The sequence below is a fragment of the Callospermophilus lateralis genome, chromosome 19 (genome assembly GCF_048772815.1).
Source record: "Callospermophilus lateralis isolate mCalLat2 chromosome 19, mCalLat2.hap1, whole genome shotgun sequence".
NCBI lineage: Eukaryota > Metazoa > Chordata > Mammalia > Rodentia > Sciuridae > Callospermophilus > Callospermophilus lateralis.
The window spans coordinates 362,906-386,743 of record NC_135323.1 but is presented as its reverse complement, the minus strand read 5'-3'; the positions used below and the strand labels follow the sequence as shown (position 1 = coordinate 386,743).

At 45.1% G+C, this 23,838-nt stretch overlaps 1 protein-coding gene across 3 annotated transcripts in view; it reads right to left on the bottom strand.

Moving 5' to 3' along the window:
• The window catches only part of Txndc11 (thioredoxin domain containing 11), a 63,089-nt gene that overhangs the window by 13,867 nt on the left and 25,384 nt on the right, over nucleotides 1–23,838 (bottom strand). For all 3 annotated transcript variants that reach the window (XM_077106154.1, XM_077106156.1, XM_077106155.1), the window contains 2 exons: nucleotides 5,724–5,836; nucleotides 3,408–3,608 (listed from right to left, as the gene is read on the bottom strand). In XM_077106154.1, coding sequence (XP_076962269.1) covers nucleotides 3,408–3,608; nucleotides 5,724–5,836 — 314 coding nt within the window. The remainder of the gene's footprint in view (nucleotides 1–3,407; nucleotides 3,609–5,723; nucleotides 5,837–23,838) is intronic.

Genomic DNA, 23,838 nt, shown 5'->3' with positions numbered 1-23,838 from the left:
CTGGGCTCAATCCCCAGCACAAAAAAAAAAAAAAAGAAAAAGAAAAAGAAAAAAAAAACGAAAATATTTATTTATTTATTTATTTCATTAAAAAAAAAAAAAAAAGGATATGTGAGCACAAAACCATTCAATGAGTGCAACTCCAACTTGGAAAAAACAAGTTTTATAACAATATTTATAGATTTAACTCAAAACATACATATTGGGCTGGGGATATAGCTCCATTGGTAGAGTGTGCGCCTCGCATGCACAAGGCCCTGGGGTTCAATCCCCAGCACACCCCCAAAAAAGTATTTGTATAGAAAAATAGCTTGAATAATTCTTGGCATAAAGACAGATAGTTCAGATGATAAACCAGGGTTTTCAATGGTTTTCCTTCCCCCACACACAGACGCTTCTCAGTCCTTTCTGGAGTCCTTTCATGGGCCCCTGCATTGACAGGTGGAGCCTCTGCAACCCACCCAGAGTCCACTGCCTCTGTCCACCCTGGAACTGCGTGACATTCAGTGACAAATGGTGGGGAACTCTTTCCTCCTACTCCCAGCACCCCATAAAACTTCAAAACTTACTGTCATCTTTCACAAAACATTCACACAGGAAAGCATTAATCACACTAAAGAGCAAAATCCCTAGTGTCTTTCTGTCTCACCTCTTCCATTTGTCTCTCTTGTCAGGAATCAACGTGCTCATGCACTGTGCTCCTGTGAACTGGCTTCTGCATCCACTCCTCCCCAGTTCTGAAAGTGTACCTCCATGTACCATCTTGTTCTGTGGACTGCTTAATGTCATGTTTGACTTATTTGAACTATTAGGGAAAACTTGGCAAATAACTTAAAATCTTTGTGCAACAGATGCTTTCTTCTCTCTTTCATCAGAGAAATGTGTGAGTCTGATTGCAATATCCATGCCTGTGCACCAGACTCACGCCGTGACCCTCTCCTAGAAACGTCACAGTAGGACAAGGCTTGCAGACTATGCTGGCTGACGGGGCATTTCCTCTGATTAACAAGGTGCTTAACACACACTGCGACGTCACATGACAGACCTTTCTAGAACCCTGGAGACAGCAGGGTGTCAGAGCATTGTGAGTATGAATTCAGATGCACGTGTGTGAGAGGCACCACTGCCCCTGGGCTTGACGTGGCCATCCTACACGTGCCCTACCACGATGGTTCCCAACATCCTTGTCTGGCTCTCAAGCCTAGACCCTCCCCCTAGGAGGACTGCTCGCTTTCTTCTCAACAATGTAAGCTGCTTCGCTTCCTGCCCCAAAGTGGGCTTCCGGTAGTGAGGGGAAACAACGCTACCTCCTAGCACACGCACAACTCTCCCCGGGTACTGTGATGCTCACTCCCACCTCCCTCAGGCACCTGATGAGTCTGCCTCTGGTCACTGCTGCTACTGCCCCAAAAGAGACACTACTTGCCACCCAAGTTCAGGTTCCTACTACTTCTCACTTTTCTGGAATCCTGTTGCCATCTCTACAGTGGCAACCAGACTTTGAGGGTTACAGTTAGTACTAAAAGCCTTGGAAAAGCCTCCCAGGTCCTGTCCTCCACACGTCCTTCCGGGTCTTCCCCAGTGAGCATCCTCACCCCAGGTAACATGAGTCCAACACTGAGACCCGCTGCCGCCTCCCACCCCAGTCCCTCTGCCAATGTTCCTCCCCCGCTTAGCTTCCCTCAGCCCAGCAGTCTCCTGGCTGCCTGTAGAAGCCCGACTCAATCACTCTCCCCCCAAACCTCTCTAGGCCTCCACCTTCTGGAATGGTGTCCTCTCTCCTTTGATTCCTGTTGACCCAGGGCCTAGGGCTGGCTGTCCTCTGTCCTGAGTTATGAGCAGGCTCTTGGTTCTCTACTGGACCCGTCTCGGGACCAAGACTGCTGTATGCCTCCTTTCCTTGGGCCCCCAGCCCAGTACTCAATAAACACTAGCCAAACTGACCCCATCAAAGAGGGAAATGTAGACAGGTGTGTCACTTGCCTATGTAATTCATGATATTGGGAATACAGAAGCCACTTGGTTTTCAGTCACATCAATTATATTCTCAGTTTCAGGGAATTCACCTGCTACACAGGTACTGTGGGAGCCCAAGGAGAGGAGCCACAGACAAAATTGAGACAACAAGAAGGCCTATTAGCAGGTACAGGAGAAGGCAACGGAGTGAGGCAAAATGCTCTTCCAGGAACACGCTGGAAAGCAAGGGTCCTCCCACCAGAGCCTACACCAACCACAGCCCCCTGTCACAAAACACCCCCAGCCCAGGACGCTGGCACTCCCTACCCACAGCTGCCACTGGGCTGGAAGCCCCGCCTCTCCCACAACACCCGGTGGCTCCTAACTCTGGACTTGGGGGAGGCTGGCCACCAAAGGCAGTACCAGTTCCCAGTGCAGTTCCTCTGCGTAGCAGACTCTCTGAAGGGGGATCTGACTGCTTGGCGTCCTCCATTGTTGGGTGGGGAGCAGAACTGCTCTGGTTCTCTCTTCTCTTCTCCCTCTGCGCCAGGGCCGTGGTGCTCACTCAGAAGCCCCCAGAAGGGACAATAACTCTAACAATGAGGCTCCAGAGCAGCAGCACGTGTAGCCTTGCTGGAGTCCGAGTCCTGCCTGCCATCCCTCCAGGCGGGCATGAGTGGGGGAAAGGAGCGTCTGCCTGGACTGGCCCCTGGCACACGGCTGTCTAAAACTGGTTTTGGCCAATTAAGGGATCCTTGAGGAAAATAAAAATGATAAACCCTCAGTAAATTCAATTTAGCAATCCCAGGATGTCTCTGCTGATTGTACCGCTCTCTCTTAGTGCCTCCAAATGATCCATGTATAAAATGAACTCACAACCAGGGATGGCGAGTGTCCCAGAAAGAAAGCGGGAATGGGCGGAGAGGGCAGACTGGGAGGGGGTGAAAACCACTCTGGCTCTCTGTGAGACAAGGAAGTTGAGGGTAAAAACAGAGTCCCAACATCACTACTGCTGCTCCCAGCTACTGGGCTGTGCACCTCTTTTCCGCTGACATTAGGATGACCAGGGCAGGCAGTCTGGCCAGCTCCCTGGCCACTCCCACAAGAGTGGCATTTCCTAGGCCACCCCAACTCCACTGAGGTCCCATCGCTCCTGCCTCAGGAAGGGGAGGCTTGGTCTTTCTCTGGAGGGGTGGTCTGATCTCCCTTCCCACCTACTCTCCCCAGACCTGAGCAGCTGTTCACAGTGTGGCCAGAGAGACTGGGGTGGTCCCTGTCCAAGGCACAGGCTCTTGAGTCAACTGAGAGGAGGGAGCCCAGCCATGGACAGCCATTCCTGGCAGCCACTGGGCTACCAGGTCAACGCTCCTGGTCGTGGAGCAGAGAGGGCGAAAGCAGAGAGGGCTAGTGGGTTCTGCCACCCTGCTGCCCCTGACCACGCGGCAGCTTACCTCATCTATTAAAGGGTGACTTTCGGCTAAGGGGTCAAAAGGTAGGAACAGAAAAAGTGCTGGTCCTTTCTTGAGCTCATTATGCAGCAGGAGACTCTTGCCTCCGTGGGGCCGCAGCCATCGGAAGAGTGTCTCGCGGTTCTCCGAAGCCCACTTGTAGATGTTCTCGGCTGTGAAGTTCAGGACCTCCCTGGGGAAGACCTGCGGAGGAGGAGAGCACAGAGGTTCAGGGGGCTGGGTGAGACAGGGCCACACCAGAGCGCACAGCACCATCCTTCAGAGCCCTCGCTGCCCCAGGAGTGAGCAACCGAGGGGCTGCCAGGCTAGCACCCCACCCACAAGACCTTGGCCACAGGGGCAGAGTGACAGTGGTGGCAGGAGTGCCTCCTCCCCTCATACAGACCCAAAAATAACCTCCCCTGCCTGATGGTGGCCACAAGGACCGCTACTAGCCCGTCCCAGGAGAGCTGTGAGACCTCACTATGCATCTATAGAAGGACTGACTCCTCTGCAGGAACAGGAATTATGGAGTCAACAACTTGTTAGATTTTTACCGCAGTCCTGAAGGCCTGTCCCCAAGGCAGGGACAGAGCTCCTGTGCAGCAGAGGCTGCACCAGGTTGGCTCACAGGTCCCCCTTAGTGCCTGGAGGACCTGGCGCAGCAGGGACTCTACTGGCCTGCGCATGGACCAGGTGGCCTGAACTTGGCCTGAACACGTAGGTTCAAGGCTTTGGCTCACACCTTGTGCGAATACACGAAACAAAGAGACACTCGGTTTTTGGCTTTGCTTTTCTACAACAACCAATATAAGTAAACATAAAATTATTCTTTAAAAGTCCAGTGATATTACCCACTGGTTTCAAAGGGAATTTCCAAAGAGGTGCTGTGGAAGATTTCACAATGAGCTATTTGATACCCCTAAAATGGAAATTTAAGTCTCCCCACAATGAAGATGTCCACTCTTTTGTTTTACATTACCATCCCCAAACGTGCCATTCGGTAGATGAAGACTACTGCTAAACCAGCCAACCTTAAGAACTATCTGATTAGGGCAGAAACCTGGAGCTGGGGCTGCGGCTCAGTAGTGGAGCGCTTGCCTTGCATGTGTGAGGCCCTGGGTTGCATCCTCAGCACCACACACACATATACATACACACACGCACATACATACATAGATGTTTTGAAGCAGTAAACCTGATCTCTTTTATAGTGTCACCTCACAACTGTACCTTTTTTCTCCATCCATCTAAAATTTCTTCCTCAGTACCCTTTACTATAAATAAATGTGATACACTTAGGCCAGGAATGAAGAATGTAAGGAAGTGACAGCTAGCAAAAGCAGATGAAGTCACAAGAAGCTCAGGCACAAGAAGAGTGGCGGGCACGGAGAGACCATGGCAGCGGTGGTGCTGAGGGGCGTGGGAGTGTGAAAACACTCAGACCCCATCATCAACAATTGTGCTGGGAGAGCACGAACATAAACTGAGTTTGAATATAAACTGCAAGAAGCGAGGCATAACATCTGGAATACTGGAGATACAGAGAAGCCAGGTGATGGGCAAGCAGGGGCCCCCAGAGAGGGCCTGGCGGCACCTCTGAAGGCACATGACCCACTAGTTGAGCCACGGGAGCCCAGGCTTACAGGGGACAGGCCTTACTCTGAGTAAGGGCTATCGACCATCATATGTCCTGTAAGCCCCTGACACTGTCGATGAAGTCAGAGAGACACAGAGCGCCCAAGAGCGCCATCACCAAGCGCACGTCAGTGATGTGACTAAGGAAGCAGCCGGCAACAGAGAAGCACAGGACTGCGTAGGACACAGGCCACCCCACCAAAAAGCAAAAATATCAGGGAACAAAGGAGACAACAGAGAACCAAGGATCTCTAGGGTGAGAAGTCATCGACTTCTTCCTCTGACTGGTCAACTTAAAAAATCCATTATATCAGCAAAGGAGAAAAGCATGTCTCATGACCACCCTTCATGAAAAACAGGAATGAACAAAGAACACCCCTCGCCCAGTGGAAGCTCAACTTCTGTGAACAAGGGCCAGAGAAGGAGAGGGACTACATTCCACCTAGAGGGAGACTAACCAGGCTACACTAAAATCTAAGAACATAAACAGAGAATTGCCGAGTATTACGCTCCTGAGCCCTATAAAGCGTGGACTCTGACCCAGGAGTGGGGTGCTGGTCTGCAGGTGCTTTCAGCCTGCACATAAGAGCACTCATGGGTCCAGCCATTCTCACAGGAGCCTGTGGCCCACGCAAGTTAAGAACCACTGCTCTAATACAAATGCAATTTCAAAATACTTACAAGTGATGTGTTGAAATGTCTATGTAAATACACACTTCCAGAGTGTACTAAGGATACCAGTTTCGCAAGATGTTTATTTGTGATAACCCCAAATCGTACTGTTCCTAGGTAATCTGAAACAGAAAATTTTCCTTTATTAAAGAAAAGGCCTATGCCTCGACGCAACCACAAACCCAATGATCACGTCCTGATGACAAGTCCCCTAGTGCAAGGCTCTTCCTGCTAACCTAGCCTGGGCAGGAGGGAGAAGGGGCTGTGGGGACCCTCCTCAGACACAGACTGCCACCCATCCAGCATCGCGTCTACTGAGAGGAGCATCTCTCACATGGCTTGCACTGAGGAGCCCACTGCATCGTCTATGAGGCTCGGACCTGCCCCCCTTGCTCACAAGGGCCACCTCAGGGCCACGGCGGCTGCTATACTCTCGGGACGCTTCCCATGGCTGGCTCCTTGGCCTCATTCATCTCCACTCCCACCTTCTTCAACAAGCCTTCCCTGACCACCCACCTCTCCTCAAACACCCAGGGAAGGAGTCCACAGGGGACTGTGGTCCCTCCCTGCTCAGGCACTTTCCTTACAACTATCCTATTTTTCATAGCACTTATTAATATCTACACAATCTTATTCATTTATTTAGATTTTCCTTGGTCCAACTTCCTCTTCAGAACGTAAGTGCTGTGAAATATAAATCCTGTGAATGTTTACTGCCTGGGATACGTATATGAGAGACTGACAAACATTTATTAAGTGAGCAAATCTAGCTTATACAATCAGTAAGAAAAAGAAAATGGTTAAGACAGGCAAACCACAGGAAAGAAAATGTACATGGCTGATAATTGCATGGAAATGCACTCAGCTTCACACTATCTCAGGAAAGCAAAATAAAACAAAATGCCACTTTTTACTTCAAATAGCCCAAATTTAAGACATGGGAAATGTCAAGTGAGCAGGGAATGCTCCCATACAAGGCTGGCAGAATCGGGAAGGCGGGCACAGCCATGTGGGAGAGCAGCTTGTGGACTGCTTGCAAAGAAGAGGAACACAGCCAGCAACCTCCACATCTGTGCATCAGGTGCCTGCAGATGTGAGGAACTCCAAGGCAGAGCTATCGGCACTGCAGGAACAGATCTCGAAGACACATGTGACAGAAAAAACAAGTGAAGATGCCAAGCATACCTTTTATGTTAAAAAAAAAATAAAAAAGAACTCACATTTGTAAAACAGTATTTTTCCTCATAGGTGCATATATTTAGAAATGTAAAAAACCTGAAAGGAAGGCGTGGTGGCATGTGCCCCTAGCCCCAGCTGAGGAAGGAGGCTGACTTGAGCCCTGGAGTTCAAGAACAGCCTAGGCAACACAGAAAAACCCTGTTTCAAAAAAACAAAAACAAATCAAAAAAGATTCTGAGCCAGACAGCGTGGTGCACTCCTATAATTCCAGCAACTTGGGAAGCTGAGGCAGGAAGATCGCAAGTTCAAAGTCAGCCTCAGCAACTTAGCAGAACCCATCTCAAAAAAATAAAAGGGGTGGGGATGTAGTTCAGTGGTAAGCACCCCTGGGTTAAACCCTCAGCGCGCGCGCGTGCGCACACACACACACACACACACACACACATACACACACACACAAAGATTCTGAAAGGTTAACAGAACTGGTTTGATGTTGAGGGACAGAGATGAATGAGGACTTCTGGTGTGACACTTTTGACTTTCTTCCACAAAGCACATAACATTGTAATAGCTATGTGATCATGAAGTATTTAGTGTTAAGAAGGATAGATAAGATAGTGGAGGAAAAAGTACCTTCCTTCCTAACCCCTTTCTGCTCTATTAGCAGATGTTACACAAAATCGGTTCAACTTTAAATTTACAAAGTTACATCCAAACGTCTAAGGTAAAAAACACAAAGGTAGTAAACACAAGCAATCTCTGGTTCAATTTTGAGTCCATCCTCCCGACAATGACATCCTCCTTCCCTTGGGAAGGAGCAGCTGACAGCACGAGGTGGAATGACGTCCACCTTCTGCCACCGTGGATAATCTTCAACCAAACGTGACGAGTAGTTTAAAATGGCACAGAAGAAATAACAGAAAAATAAGCCAAAAATTAGAGACTGATGGTTTGTGGTGAAGCAGGGCTGAGAGGCCTGGTGTCCCCCTGACGGGACCCTTGCTGCAGTAATGATAAACCTTACTGTGCTGCACGAGAATCTGGAGCCAGAGGGTGAGGGAGAGAACCCACCTGAGCAACTGGAAAGCGCCGCCCCCCAAATGGGTGCTGTTGAACAGGACAGGCAGGACTGTCTGTAAATGCCAGAAATCTCCTTCACAAATGTGTTTCTCACAGTGGTATAAGTCAGCAATTTGGAGACTACTACTTTGTTTTTTATTTTGTGAGTAAATGTATTATCAATGATGAGCTCCAAGGTTCTCACTGAGGGAGTAAGAAGGCACACAGGAGAGGGGCTAGGTTGTGGCTCAGTGGCAGAGCACTTGCCTAGCATGTGTGAGGCACTGGGTTCAATTCTCAGCACCATATACAAATAAATAAAAAATGAATGTACATCAACAACTAAAAAATATTAAAAAAAGAAAAGAAAAGAAAAGAAAAAGGTGGCGGCACATGGGAGAGGGAAGGCTAAAGTGAATGCTGTGGTGCCAGAATGGAAGCAGAGAGTCACATAAAGTGCATGACATGTGACCTGGAAATGCAGATGCACGCACACACTCACGCAGGTATGGCCTACTGCTGCCTGATGAGAAGACCTTAAGGCAAGGTCACCCAACCCTAACACTTGCTTTCCAAACACCATTCTCTAATAAAAGGAAAAGGCTCTCGGTGAGGAGATTGGTTCCAGAGCTGGGACAAGGGAAGTACAAGCCTGAAATTTCTTGTATTAAAACAAAGAAGTGCTCATAAGAGATGGGGGCTTGAAAAACATACATTGGAGAAAAGAGCCTTTTTCAAAAATGGTGCTAGGCACTGCGTGTTCATCCCATGTGCCCATGGGTCGTCGCACGTTCATGCCACGCCTTGAGCGTGTACACATGATGTGTTCTATGCATTTACCCTGCCCTCCCAGCCCGCCCCGCAGAGGACAAGATGGGTGGCCCCCGGCTCCCTTCTCTTGCACCTGCCCCCTGCCCGCTGTGCAGCTGTGTGCGTTGACGTGTGTTTCTGTGTCGCTGGCGTGTCACGTGATGTAGCTGTGTTTGCTGACATGAGCCCCTACCCCCTTCTCTGTTTCTCAGTTGGTTTCTAGAGCTCTCTCCCTTCCCTCTCTAGAGGGGACAGGACTCTTGGGGCCTGGCTGGGGCCCAGAGCCAGGCTACCCTCTCCTGTTAGCCCTCAGTCTCATTTCTCTCTATTGGTGACCAAGTTGCAAATGGATAAAATACAGGAAATTCTACGCCCCCAGCCCTGCATGTCCTGTCCCCAGAGCCCTCCAACCCCCCTCCTGGGCCGGGTCGGGCCCCGTGGGATGGGAGAAATAGCAACCAATCCAACAGCGGGAAAAAAAACAAAAACAAAAATGGTGCTAGGACCAGGCAGGTTGGCACACACCTATAATCCCAGCAGCTTGGGAGACAGAGGCAGTAGGACTGCAAGTTCAAAGTGAGCCTTGGCAACTTAGAAAGCCCCTAAGCAACTCAGTGAGACCCTGTCTCAAAATAAAATCTGGGCATGTCAAGCCCCAGTAAACAAACAAACAAACAAACAAACAAAAAGGTACTAGAAAACCGGTTATCCACATGTAGAATAAGACTAGACCCCTACCTCTCACCCTGCACAAAAGTCAACTTCAAATGGACCAAAGACCTAGGAGTTAGATCAAAAACTATGCAACTCCCAGAAGAAAACGTGGGTCAACACTCGAGCTTTTAGACACAGGCAGTGACTTTCTCAATGGGATCCTTAAAGCTCTGGAAATCATGCCAAGCATTAACAAACGGGATGGCAGCAAATTAAAAGCTTCTGCAGGGCTGGGGTTGTGGCTCAGTGGCAGAGCACTTGCCTTGCATGTATAAGGCACTGGGTTCAATCCCCAGCACCTCATAAAAATAAACAAACTAACTAAAGGTTCTGTGTCCATCTACAACTAAAAAATATATATTAAAAAAAAAAAAAGAAAGCTTCTGCACAACAAAGAAAACAATTACAAATGTGAAGAGAGAACCTACAGGATGGGAGAAAATCTTTTCTAACTACTTTCTAACAGAGGATTCATATTTAGAATATATGAAGAACCCCAAAAATTTAACATCAAAAAACCAAATAACCCTTTAAATAAATGGGCAAATTAAATAAACAGACACTTCTCAAAAGAAGAAATACAAATAGCCAATAAATGTACAAAAAAATTTTCAGCAACATTAGCGACTAGGGAAATGCAAATCAAAAAGACGACACTGCACACCTCACACCAGTCAGAATGGCAGCCATTAAGAATGATAAAGAAAAAAAAAAAAAAAAGAATGATAAAGAAAAGTGCTGGAGAGGATGTGGAGAAAAAGAACGCTTTTCCGCTGTTGGTGGGAGTGTAAATTACTACAACCGCTATGGAAATCAGTATGGAGGGTCCTCAAAGACTAGGCCTGCAAGGACCATATGACCCAGTTACACCACTCTTCAGTATTATCCTAAAGAATGAAAGTCAGCCTACTACAGTGCCACATGCATACCCACGTTTACAGCAGCACGATTCACAACAGCCAAACTATGGAACCAGCTTAAGTGTCCATCAATGGATGAATGGATAAAGAAAATGTGGTATATGTACACAGGGGAGTTTTTATTCAACCACAAAGCATGAAATCATACCATCTACAGGTAAATGGATGGAACTAGAGACCATTGTGTCAATGAAATAAGTCAAACTCAGAAGGTGAAAGGTCATATGTTTTCTCTCATATGTGGAAGCTAGAGAAGAAAAAAGAAAGGTGAGGAGGAGGATCTCACGAAAATCAAAAGGAGATCAACCACAACAATAAAAAAAGGGACCAGGGAATGGAAGGAGGGGAGGGAGGGGAAGTGCTAGGGAGTAATACTGGCCAAATTACATTGTTATACTGTGTGCATATATGAATATGTAACAACAAATCTCATCATTATGTATAACTCTGGTGCACTAATAAAAAAATGTGCAAAGAGAAAATAAAATCTAGGATGAAAATATATGGACTTATCCAGGACACCAGAGCCAACCCAAGGCATTCCTAATGGTCAATGCTGGAACAATCTGAATAAAATAAAAAGTGATGGCATACGGTGAAATAAACATCTGTCTCCATAAGATCATTACTAAGGGAGAAGAGCCAGCTTGTTTCCCCCAGTGCCAGGGCACTTACCACACAGATTCACTCCCAGCCATGTTGGTGTTGTTATTATTTTGCAGTGCTGGGGATGGAACCCAGGGCCACATGCACACTAGGCAAGCGCTCTACCACTGAGCAACACTCCCAAGCCACCCAAGGTATTTATTAATTACAAAGGAAAAGACAGTAAATTCTCACTGGAGAAACCCAGCAGGCACTACCTTAACTAAGTGATGAAGGTTAATACCGCCAGTAGAAGATATGCTGACATAACGAACCTTTGAAAGTGGCATGAGCGGATATATTTCTGTGGCATTCTTGGAAAAACGCACACCCTTGTGCCGATCCACAAGAAAGCATTAGACAAACCAGAACTTGGGGACTTTCTATAAAATACCTGAGCAGTGTTCTTCAAAAGTGTCAGTCTCCCAGCATCTTGAGAGGCTGAGGCAGGAGGAGCCCGAGTTCAAAGCCAGCCTCAGCAACTTAGCGAGGCACATAGCAAATCAGTGAGACACTGTCTCTAAATAAAATACAAAACGGGGCCAGGGATGTAGCTCAGTGGTTGAGCACCCCTGGGTTCAATCCTCAGTACCAAAAAAAAAAAAAAAAAAAAAAAAGTGTCAACACTCATGAAAGACAAGGAAAGACAGAGGAATTGTCAGAGGTCAGGTGACTAAGGAGAAAAACTAACCAACTGTGATGTGAGATCCCAGATGGCATCCTGTCTGTTTTGATACTAGTGGGAACACCAGGAAAATTCAAATAGGGACAGAAGTGTAGTTAACAGTACTGCAGTGATGCTAATGTCTTACCTTTTACAAAAGCCACATATCAGGTTTATTTCTTAGTTTTTACAAGATCACTAGACCATATAAATGAACACATGTTAATAATGGGGACAGCTTGGGGAGGCAGGTGATCAGGGAGATCTCCGCTCAACGTCTGCAGCCTTTCTGTAAGTAGCTCCTGATTCAATCTTTTTCTTTTGGCGGTGCTGGGGACCAAAGCCTTGTGCATGACAGGCTGCTGCTCTACCACCAAGGCTGCTGCTCTACCCAGCAGCTCCTAATTTCTTCTTTTTCTTTTTTTTTTTTAAATGGTACAATATGGGCCATTTCCAGGGCTGTCATAGAAAAAGCAAGACCTAAGAAACGCTAAGAATTGGTAGAACCTAAACATCACTATTCAGAGGAAAAGGCTGGACATTGGTGGACAGCCACAGTTAAAACGCAAGAAAAAGCAGCCAAGAAGGACACTCATTTGACAGTCTGCCAAAGTCACCAACTGGTCTACTGGAGCAGAGGAATAAGAAGTGACAGCCTGGCCCCAAAGCTGAACGAGGACATTTAAAAATCATTTTAACTCCATTAACAAGAATGGACAGTCTGCCTGCACAAAACAATCCTACCACACTCACACACTGTAGTTTCAAACCTTGTTTTTTCATAGGTAAAGAGATGGACAAAAATCACACCTGTATCGAAGTTCCTGTTATAGTGGAAATCTTGTGGTCTCATGAGAACAAAGAGTGCGTGGTCAGCAGAGCAGGCTAACAGTGCAAGGGGGATGCGAGGAGACAACACTCCCCTGCCCGCGGCAGGAGCACCTCCTGGGAGAGGGGGGCACTGGTCCTTCCACAATAGGGGTCTTGATCATTTACAAATAAATCCTTTTGTCCTAAACATAATGAGGCTTCAATATTTTAAGAACTTTGAGTACTGTGAATAACTTAATTTAAAAAGTTCTCAATATGATTCATTCACCTGATAACATGCCAGCTTGAGATCTCTACTAATCTCAGTGACAGGCAGCGTCAAAGAGCACTGTGAGGGGCTGGGTGGTGAGCCCGGTGAGTGTTCAGTGGTGAGCACTGGCCCGGCACATGTGAGGCCCTGGGTTCGATCCTCAGCATCACATAAAAATAAATAAATAAAGGTACTGTGTCCGTCTACAACTAAAATCATTTTTTTTTTAAAAGAGAAAGCACCGTGAGCTCAGCATGGTGGTGCACATCATGACCTCAGCAACCAGGGAGGCTGAGGCAGAGGGGTGGCAAGTCCACGATCAGCCTCAGCAACTTAGTGAGTCCCTGCACAACTCAGCAACTCCCATCGAAGGATGTACCTGCAGGGGCCAGGGCATCCATCTTATTACAGAACTGCTTTCCCTGAAGTCCACAGCTGCACTGTCGAGGTGGCAGCCTCCAGCCACATGTGGTACTGAGCCCTTGAAATGCAAACAGTGAGGAACTAAATCTATTTAATTTTGAAGTGACGATTTGGCTGCTGGAGAACCTTTCTGTTTAAATCAACTTGGGTATGTCAGACTTTTTTCAAATGTAAGTTTTATAAAATCTAAATATACATAAAGTATTTCCAATAAAAATCTGGTGTTTAAATTGAGATGTGCTGTTAAATGTGAAGTATAAAAGCATAAAATACGGGGCTGGGGTTATGGCTCAGAGGTACATGCTCGCCTACCATGCGTGAGGCACCGGGTTTGATCCTCAGCACCACATAAAGATATTGTGTCCACCTATAACTAAAAAATAAATATTTTTTAAAAAGCATAAAATACTTTTTTAAAGACTAGGTTCAAAAACTAAAATAAGGTAACATCTCAATTTGATACTGATTACATGTTTAATGACAATCTAGATATAACGAGTTAAATAAAATACATTATTTCACCTGTTTCATTTTAATTTTTAATTGAAATTAACTATGTAATTCATATTATATTTTCACTGGACTATGCCAGGATAATAATGATGAAAAAGCAAGATTTGTTTATGTCAGGAGAAAATTAGACAGAAATAAGTTACTTCTCTCAGAGGCCTACGGCACCTGGTATAGTAAAAGTGAGACCTGAAAGAACAGACACACGCCAGCACTGAACAGGGTGAATCTGCGGGTCGAGGTTAACATCTACTCTGCAGGAGGCTTCTGTGTGAGCTAAGTTCTCAGGGACCATGGAGTTCCAGGACAAGAAACACACCCATAGAGATAACTGCTAACAAAATAAACCACAGTATACTTCAAAACTAAGTACAGCTAGATTGAGGTACATGACATTTAATCAGCATGACCAAGAAACCACTAAGTCCCTGGGGAACTTCTCTACTTTTACACTGGGAAACAGTGACATTCCAATAGGCAAACAAGTACCATGCACCACAGTGCCATCCATCTGCTTGGAAACAATCCTTACCTTATCCTATACTCTCAGTCATTTTTATTAATTTTCTGCTTCCCCACTCTTCTTTCCCAGGTTTTGGACAAGTTAGAAAAAGGGAAAACAAAGAATTATTAAAAAAAAAAAAAAAAAAGAATAAAAACCACTCCGCTAACATTTCTATGCACATCCTTAGTGATCCACGTTTCCAATGCTTCATAACCATTTACTGGATGATGACTTCATCACTTCCAATGATAAATACATCCATCAGGGACTGGGGATGTGACTCAAGCGGTAGCGCGCTCGCCTGGCATGCGTGCGGCCTGGGTTCAATCCTCAGCACCACATACAAACAAAGATGTTGTGTCCACCGAAAACTATAAAATAAATATTAAAAATTCTCTCTCTCTCCCCCCCTTAAAAAAAAAAAGGTTTTAATAAATAAATAAATACATCCATCAACTTGAAAAAACTTTCAAAGGCCTAAACAGAATACGAAAATCCTTGTTTTCAAAGTATAAACTATTGCTATTATTGCATTTTCCCCCTAGAAATGTGACTTCGGGGCTCATACATTTTCCAAACTCTTCATATAAAGCACAAGGCAATCATCTAGGGAAAAAAAAAAAATCCTGGCACCTGGGCACCACAGGCACATTCTGGTGCTTGGCAAGACACTGCTAAGTAAACACGTGACATCTTAGCCGTGAGTTTCTTTCTTGTAAGTTAAGCATGAGAGAAAGAGCAATGTAGTTCCAAATAAATTATTTTTTGATAGACGAAACAACAGAGCCATAAATGCATTGTCACATATATTTAAGGTCACAGTAAAATATATATCAACTGTTTGTTCTCATTTAACAAATACCAAAACAATAGTAAATCAATCAATTCAAATACTTCCCTTGTATACATTTCAATTAAATTCCTTTCTTTTTGCTGTCAGAGAAGATAAGACTTTGCAGTCTGACCTTGTCAGCTTGGTCAGCCTCCTCCTCTTGCTGCTTCCAGGTTCTTCTGTTCTAAGGGATCAGCTGTATGACCCTGAAGACCAGTGAGGAGTCACGGCTGGGCTATGGTCACAGCAGGATGCCTGCTAGGAACATGGCTTGTTCTCAGGAAACCTAGTCCCTGCCTGTGGGAATTTCTCATTCGGAAGGTATCACTAAAGCCCAAGGGAAAACTGGAAACCAGCCCGAGCTGCTGAGCGCGGACAGCCTACTAACGCACAACAGGAGTTCCAAGAAGGGAGTCGGTGGTAAGAACACCTCCTTTTGATGCCCACGGGATGTGAGATGTCATGCCTGCTAGGCAATATGGAATCAATCCCCAGGACTTCAACTAGGTCTTGACAAATTAGCAAGGGGGATATTAACCAGAGAAAGGCACTACATTTAAAGCAGCTCCACAGGTAAGGCCAGGAGGGAAGCACCATATTGTGCCACCAGCCTCATCCCAGTGAAGCACAGTGGCCAGAGGCAGAATGGAGCCGGGCTGGAAGAGGTGAGCTCTGGACCACGGGTCTACTCCCATCTCAGCTCCTGCATTTACTGCTGTGTGACCGCATTAGTTTTCTGTCACTGCTATAACAAATTACCACAGACTTAGTGGTATAAAACAACATACATTATCTTAAAGTTCTGGAGATCAGACGACTAAAATGAGTTTCATGAGCTGAAATCAACCCTGCCCTGTCAGCAGAGCATGATCCTTCTGGGGGTTCTAAGGATAATCCATTTCCTGGCTTTTTGTAGCTCCCAGAAGTTGCCCAAATTGCTTAGCTGCAACCCCCTTCATCTTCAAAGCCAGAGACGACGGCTAGACAAGCCACATCACTCTGACACTGTTCTTCTGGCTCTCAATTCTGCTTTTAAGAATACTTTCTATACATGGAAATATTCCCTGGACAGCCCTGGGAACTCTCCCTACCTCCAGGTCGATTTGTCAGCAACATGATTCCTCCTTGCAGCTTAACAAATTTATAGGTTTTCTTTTATGGGAAGTTGTCATTCTGCCTACCACCTTGACCCCCGAGTAAGTTAACAACCTCCTCAGAAGCTTAGTTTTCTCATCTTCAAAGAGCGATGGTAAAGATGGAGGTAAAGTGCCGTCATGGAGGTGCTCAAATATCAGCTTGTCATGTACAACTGGTGCTAGGAGTTTCTTTTTTGGCCTTGATTCTTACCTAGCAGCATTTTAAAAGCTTCAGAAATAAGTCATAATGGAAGTAAAATTATTTCTCATGAGCTGAGCATGGTGCTGCACACCTATAATTCTAGCCACTCAGGCTGAAGCAGGAGGATCACAAGTTAGAGGCTAGCCTCAGCAACTTGGTGAGTTTCAACAACTTAGCGAGACCCTATCTCAAAATAAAAAGTAAAAAGAGCTGGGGACATTGCTCAGTGATAAAGCATTCCATTCCTGGGTTCAATCTCTGCCACCCCCCCGACCAAAATCTATGAAATGTGAGAATTCTGTAGCTAACATAAATGCAGGGCTGGGGATGTGGCTCAAGGGGTAGTGCGCTCGCCTGGCATGCGTGCAGCCCAGGTTCGATCCTCAGATTCACATACAAATAAAGAGGTTGTGTCCATCGAAAACTAAAAAATAAATATTAAAAATTTTCTCTCTCTTTCAAAATAAATAAATAAATAAATGCAATGTAGTTCAAAAGTCAGCTTTAGGTGTGGGAACAGGCACTGTGGAATAGCTAACACGTTTATTCTAATGTATTAGCAAGCACCCAGAGGCTCTTAGAACAAAGGCGGACAGTTTGAAGACTTCCCTCTGTGAATGAGAACTACAATAACCAATGAGATTATGTGAGAACACCACGTGGTCCTAGACCCTGATCCACTTAGAGAGCACTGTTAAGACCAAGGCCTCGGGCTGGGGATGTGGCTCAAGCGGTAGTGCGCTCGCCTGGAATGCGTGCGGCCCAGGTTCGATCCTTAGCACCACATACAAACAAAGATGTTGTGCCCGCAGATAACTAAAAAAAAAATTTATATTGAAATTCTCTCTCTCTCTCTCTCTACCTCTCTCTAAAAAAAAAAAAAAAAAAAAAAAAGACCAAGGCCTCATCTTTAGATTCAAGGAGCCCAAAAAATAGATGAAGTAATCTCTGAGTCAGCTTTGCTTGGTAGCCCTGTTTTCTCAAAGCCTTTAAGAACATTACACACTGCAAGAAGACCTGCCTCCAGACCTCTTGATGTTGTGTAAAATTTGAAAACTGAACAGAAAATGCTCCAGAAAAGCTTTATTCATGAGCAAGGCCATGGAGCAGGACACCAGCAACCCTAGCAGCAGCAGACACCTCTTGGTGGAGCAGAGGGACCCTACAATGCAATCAATCAATTCCTCTTGAAAAAAAAAAAAAAAATCACTAGAACAGTAGATCGTTCCTCAGTATCTGGGGAGATTAGTTCCAGGACTCCCCACCCCTAGGATGCCAAAATCTGAGGATATTCAGTCCTCTCAGTAAAATGGCACAGCTTTGGCATATAACCTATACACACCTTCCCATGTGAACATCTTTAGATCACCTAGAATGCCTAATATAAATGGTATTTATATAAATGTCATAGTATATTGTTTAGGAAATCGTGACAAGAAAACATCTGTACATGTTTAATACAGATGGCAGTCTCTCTCACTATGTTGCCCAGGCTGGCCCTGAACGCCTGGACTCAAGTGATTCTCTTGTCTCAGCACCTTGAATAGGAAATTTTTCTGAAATTATTTTTGATCCTTAGTTGAATCTAGGAAACAAAAGGGCCAACTGCATTTCCCAAAGATGACACTTAAAGAAACTAATGCCACAAGGTTTCCTTGTCAACTCCATTTAGAAATTCCCAAGGGAGAGGGCAGCTTATATTACCTTTAGGTAAATCAGCCTGTTTTCAAGGTGACATTGAGGTTCCATCTGAATTTTAATTAACTCATTAGGATGTCAAGGACAATGAGAAGCCATTGGAGGTAAAAATCTAAGAGTAGACCAGGCAGGGGCTCCACAGCCTTGGTGTAGCGATTCCCATGCATTCTGTGAGCAGCCCTGAAGGCCAGGCAGGAGGAGATGCAGTGGTAGTATGCGGGTAGGACCCACAGGACTTTTTCTGTGGGCACTGGGGACTGAACTCGGGGTCCTCGACCACTGAGCCACATCCTCAGACCTATTTTGTATTTCAAGGTCTCACTGAGTTGCTTAGCACCTTGCTGTTGCTGAGGCTGGCTCTGAACTCACAATCCTCCTTCCTCAGCCTCTGGAGCCACTGGGATTATAGGCATGTGCCACCGCGCCCAGCTCCAAATGACTTTTAAAACCCCAGTTAAAATCTTTTCTCAAGTGTCCTTTAATAATCATTCATTGGGGCTGGGGTTGCAGCTCAGTGGTATAGAGTGCTTGCCTCACATGTGTGAGTCACTGGGTTTAATTCTCAGCACCACATGTAAATAAATGAATAAAATAAAGGTCCATCAACACTAAAAAATATTCTTAAAAAATAATCATTCGTTGACCTTTTTAGCTACAACTATGGTCAAACAAACTATTAGAGCGATAGGAACAAGATGAGACCCTGGCTTCAAGGCGCTCAGCACACACGGTCTGAGCACGTCACTCCTCTTCTGCTTGGAGAAAGACTCAGTGGCAGCAGGTATTGCTGCTACAGGGAGGGGACAAGGAAGACACCCAGGGCGGGTCAGTGACTTGATTCCTATACAGATGCTTTTTGGGGGGAGGGGTTACTGGGGTTTGGAACCCCTCCCCCAAAAGAAGTGCTTAAACACTAAGCCACATCCCCAGCCCTTTTTTATATTTTCATTTTGAGAGAGGGTCCCGCTAAGTTGCTAAGGCTGGCTTTGAACTGGTGATCCTCCTGCTTCAGCCTCCAGAGCCACTGGGATGACAGGTGTGTGCCACTGCGCCCGGCTGTACAGATGAATTCTAAAACAAAGTGTTATAGACTTTAAGACTATTACTTCACTCACACAAAAGTATCTCATGGTTTGGCCTTAAAAAACAAGCACCATTCTTACCTCCACCTTCCCCAAACTTTCAGATAGACAAACACAACAGAGAAAAGTCAAAAATATTAGGTCTCAAGCTTACAGACCCGACCGTAGCAGACAAAAGCCAAGGCAAGGCACTGGAGGCTTCTGGCCACTGTCTCACACCCCCACCCCAGGCTGCTCTGCTGCGCATCGCTGTTGTAGGTCAGATAAAAAACAAGATCAAAATTTGCTGCAGACTTTCTTTTTCAAAATCATCGCCAGGGACTGGAGCGGACGCTCCGTAGAAGAGCACTGGCCTCAGGCGTGTAAGGCTGTGGGCTCACCCTCAGTGCTGCGGCTCCTCCTCAGAACACCACAGCAACAAAACCGCCACATCATCGCAGAAATGTGTCGACACTTTACTAGCACATGATTCTATAGGAAATAATGAAATAACTGTAAGATGAGGGGGAAAAAAACCAAGCAACTTAAAAAAACGAGCCCTGAGGCTGGGGACAGAGCTCAGTTGGTAGACTGCTTGCCTCACACGCACAACGCCCTGGGTTCAATCCCCAGCACCACAAACAGGAAAAGAAAAATGAGCCCTTTACCAAATTTTCTTTAGGTAAACAATTGTGAAGGCCCCTGCGCATATCAAACAGTTCCAAGAAGAGCAGGCTCCCCAGTCGGGCAGCGTGGAGGACTCGAAAGGGGCACCCTTCAGGCTCAGGAAACAACGACTATCATTCAGGATTGTGACGTGATCACACACTAACGAGACCCGTAGACCTACTAGGAAAAATGAAAGGAGAGTTTGAGTAAATGAGCCTACAAAGGGAAGCTAAATGTTACGATCATGTCAACTATCTTCAAGTCAATTCAGACATGTAATTTAATCACAACCAAAATCCAGTCAAAGGCATGGATGTATAAAAAAAATATCCCGCAAAACACAAGAATTAAAGGAAGTGGAGTCCACAGTTTACCACAGAATAACAGTTTATGAAGCAAGAAATTCAATTACATTCATTCATCTAAAATCAGACATCGAGACCAAGAGAAAACAAAGGAACAGGCTGGACTGTGTGGAAGTAGGGACTCTGGTAAAGCAGGTATTGCCAAGATGAGGGAGAAAGGAAGCATCGTTCTGTAAATGGTGCTAATCGATTAGCCAACAAGAAGGATGGGGGGAAAAACCAAGAGCTGTACATCTTGATTCAAAATAGCCAGGCAGCGTACTATGTAAATAACTTAAATAACTTTCACATTTAAAAAAGAAGAAAGGTTTTTTTTTTAGGGAAAAAATTAATAAAACGAACCAGGGATTTAACAACATGAAAATATACAATTGCTACATGAAGAATAATGATAGAACCAGGCACAGCAGGGCTCACCTCTAATCCCAGCTACTTGGGAGGCTGAGGCAGGAGGATCATAAGTTTGAGGCCAGCCTCAGCAACTTAATGAGAATCTGTCCCAAAATATAAAATAAAAAGAGGTGGGGATGTAGCTAAGGGTAGAGTGTCCAATACTAGAGGCTGGGGGGTGGGGAGGAAACAGAAGAAGAAAGAAAAAAAGGGTGGAGGAGTAGAAAGAGAAGAGGAGGAGGAAGATGGAGGAGGAAGAGAAGGAGAAAAAGAAGCTAGGAAAATAATGGACAGAAATATAACCAAGTATTCCTGCCCACACCACCTGCTACTGACAGACCAGCATCAAGGCTGAGATCCACAAGTAAAGGATAACAGTAATTGAGAGGAAAGGAAATAATTAAAAGAGAAGACAATTCATGTTATAATGTGGAGATGGGAAATGAATTTCCCCTAATTTTCTTTATGGTAAAGATATTCAACAAACAGCCTAAAGGCAGTAGTAAAGCACCACAGAATCAGGCCTTGCAACTCAGCCCTGGCATCCCCAGGGACATCCCTTACCACACAATACGGCACCCGGACATGGTGCTTCATCTGTGGCACAGTGTCAAATTCTCTGTAGACTGATGGCAGCTGGCTTCAAGAAACAAATGAACAACTCAGAAAGGTCCTGGCCACTTCTAAGGCAACTTCGAAGAACCATTAAATGGGGCTGGGGAAGTGGCTCCATGGTAGAGCACTTGAGCCCCGGAGTTCCCTCTCCAGCATGGTTGAAAACAAAACCAAACCACCAAGCCCGGGAAGAGTGCGCGCATGTGCAGCAAGGCGTCCATGCTCTGGGCGCATCTGCTTTCTCGGCAGCAGGCGCACTTCTTCAGCTCTGCTCTCTGAGCAGACAGGAAGCTTGTTTGCCTTTCCTCAGGTCTCCATCTGTGTACACATTCTAAGTAGGACACCACCTACAATTCACATGTGAAACTGCATCTTTTTTTTTTTTCTTAAGTGCATGTTTCTCTTTCTGCAAGCTGTTGTGAATAACAAGGAAAATACTATTTGACTTCAGAATGAGAAAAACAAAGTGGGAAAAGCCTAGATGCTCAAGGTAAGATTTATTTTAAGAAATCCTCCATGGTGTACATATTAGAGAAAACTGTCATTTCAAATTTGTCTTTCTTCTAAAAATGGTTCATTAAGCTTAAATGTAAATTTAGCACACACAAAAAATGAGGTGGATAAAGACTAGTTAGAATGAATCTAAGTTCCCATAAACTTGCACAAGCAACAGGACTTTTCAAGGCCAGGCCCAACTAGAATCATGGAACAGAGAAAGGTAGAAAAGGTAAACCCAGACCACATTTATAAGGAAAAGTTTCATATAATCATTTGTCAAAATTTGTGATTTGACCAAAGAGGTTCATTTTGTACTTCCAAGGTTTATTATTCATCTAATTAGTGCTAGGGCTGGAATCCTGGGCCTTGAACATGCTAGGCAAGGGTGCTACCACTAAGCAACGCCTCTTCTAGCCCTTTTCCCTGTGGTTCATTTTGGAAATGATGTTTCATTCATTATGGCCTTGAATTCCTGGTCTCAAGGGATCCTTCTGCCTCCACTGCTGAGTAACGGGGAGTGAGAGTACAAGTACACACCACCATACCTGGCTTGAGTAACTTTTAGCCTTTTATCCCTCATAATTCTATTTTATTCTCATTTTACCCTCCCTTTGCTTAAAGAAAGGGGAAAAGTCTACTGACTTGCATTTGGAAAGGTTTTTCCACTTTAGAAACCTCTGAATGAAAAAATAGTTTAAGATGAGTGACTTATTTCTCACTAACACAGTACAGCAGCACATAATAGAAGATAATCAAGTAAAGCATCCTTCTATGATTCTAATATCCCCTTCAATTCAAGAGCTTGCATGCTTCCACCACGTCCGTGAAAGATTCTAGGTTACCTTTTATATTTAATCCTAAATTAAGGACTTTAATTTTTCCTTAATTTTTCATGAAAGGCTTTGAAAGTCTCCTTCTAAAGCTTCTTTAAGTTGCCAGTATTTTGTTTATAAAGTACAAACTCTGATTCACTAAGTCTTCTTGGTCACTTGAAGCTGCATAGCTCAATTCTTCCATGTGGACGGAAGACATGAAAGCTTGCTTTCTCCCCCAACGACCCCATACAAAAAATATGGACACAACAAAATCTTAAGAGAATGTACACACCAAAATAGCCAGTTGTATGACTGATGTATTAATGACATACTGCTATAATAAAAAAGCTGAAGCAACTTAATAACCAGTAAAAAGCAGATGGCTACATATTTTTAGTTGGTCTATTGGAGTAAGATGATATGGCCATCAATCTGATCACTCACTTGGCAAATACTGATCAAGCCCCTGCTATGTGCCAAACACTGGAGAAAAACCTAAACCAAAGAAAGACACATGGTCTCTATCCTCAGAAATCTGAGGAAAAAAGATATTAAACAAACCATCTTATAACTGCACACCCAAATGTAAACTGTGTTCAGTGCTACGGAAGAAACAATGGGGCACCCAGTTTAGAATGGGGGAGGGCTAAGTCAGTGAGTTGCAAGAGTGATGTTTGAGCTGCACCCTAAAGATGAAAGGGTCTGCTATGGGGCAGGCGATCAGGCCTGAGGCTGCGGCACTTCTGCCTTCCAGGCAGAAGCAGCATGTGCGAAAGCACAGTCGAGGAGGAAGGGTGACACCAGATCCTGGTGACATGTTCTCCGGTCGGGTTCAGAGTGGGTGAAGGGGCCTGAAGCAGAGTGCTGACAAACAGACTGAGACAAGTGAGCAGACGAAAGTGTCCAGCCGAGCAACAGCCCCGAGTCATGACCAGAGGGAACGCAGAGCCACATGGAAACGCAGGGCGATGGGAAAGCAGGACTGCCAACAACACGTGGCAACTAAGTCAAAGAAAGGTGGTGAGAGGAGAGGGCAGCAGGCTTCTGCGTGATGTGACGGGACTCTGTATTTGTAAAAAAACTCCCCCCAAGAAGTGCATCGCTGAATTAGGGTATATGCAACTGACAGATTAGATAATCACTACAAACTCTGACCCAAACTTGTAACTACACACTAAACAATGACCAAATGATATAATAAGTTTTATAGTACAAAATATATACTTGTAGACACCATATGATCAAACTCTATTTTAAAAAAGCTAAACACTGAAAAGACTGTATTTGAAATAGTGCAGTACTTCATTTGCTAATGACAGAACATTAAAAAATG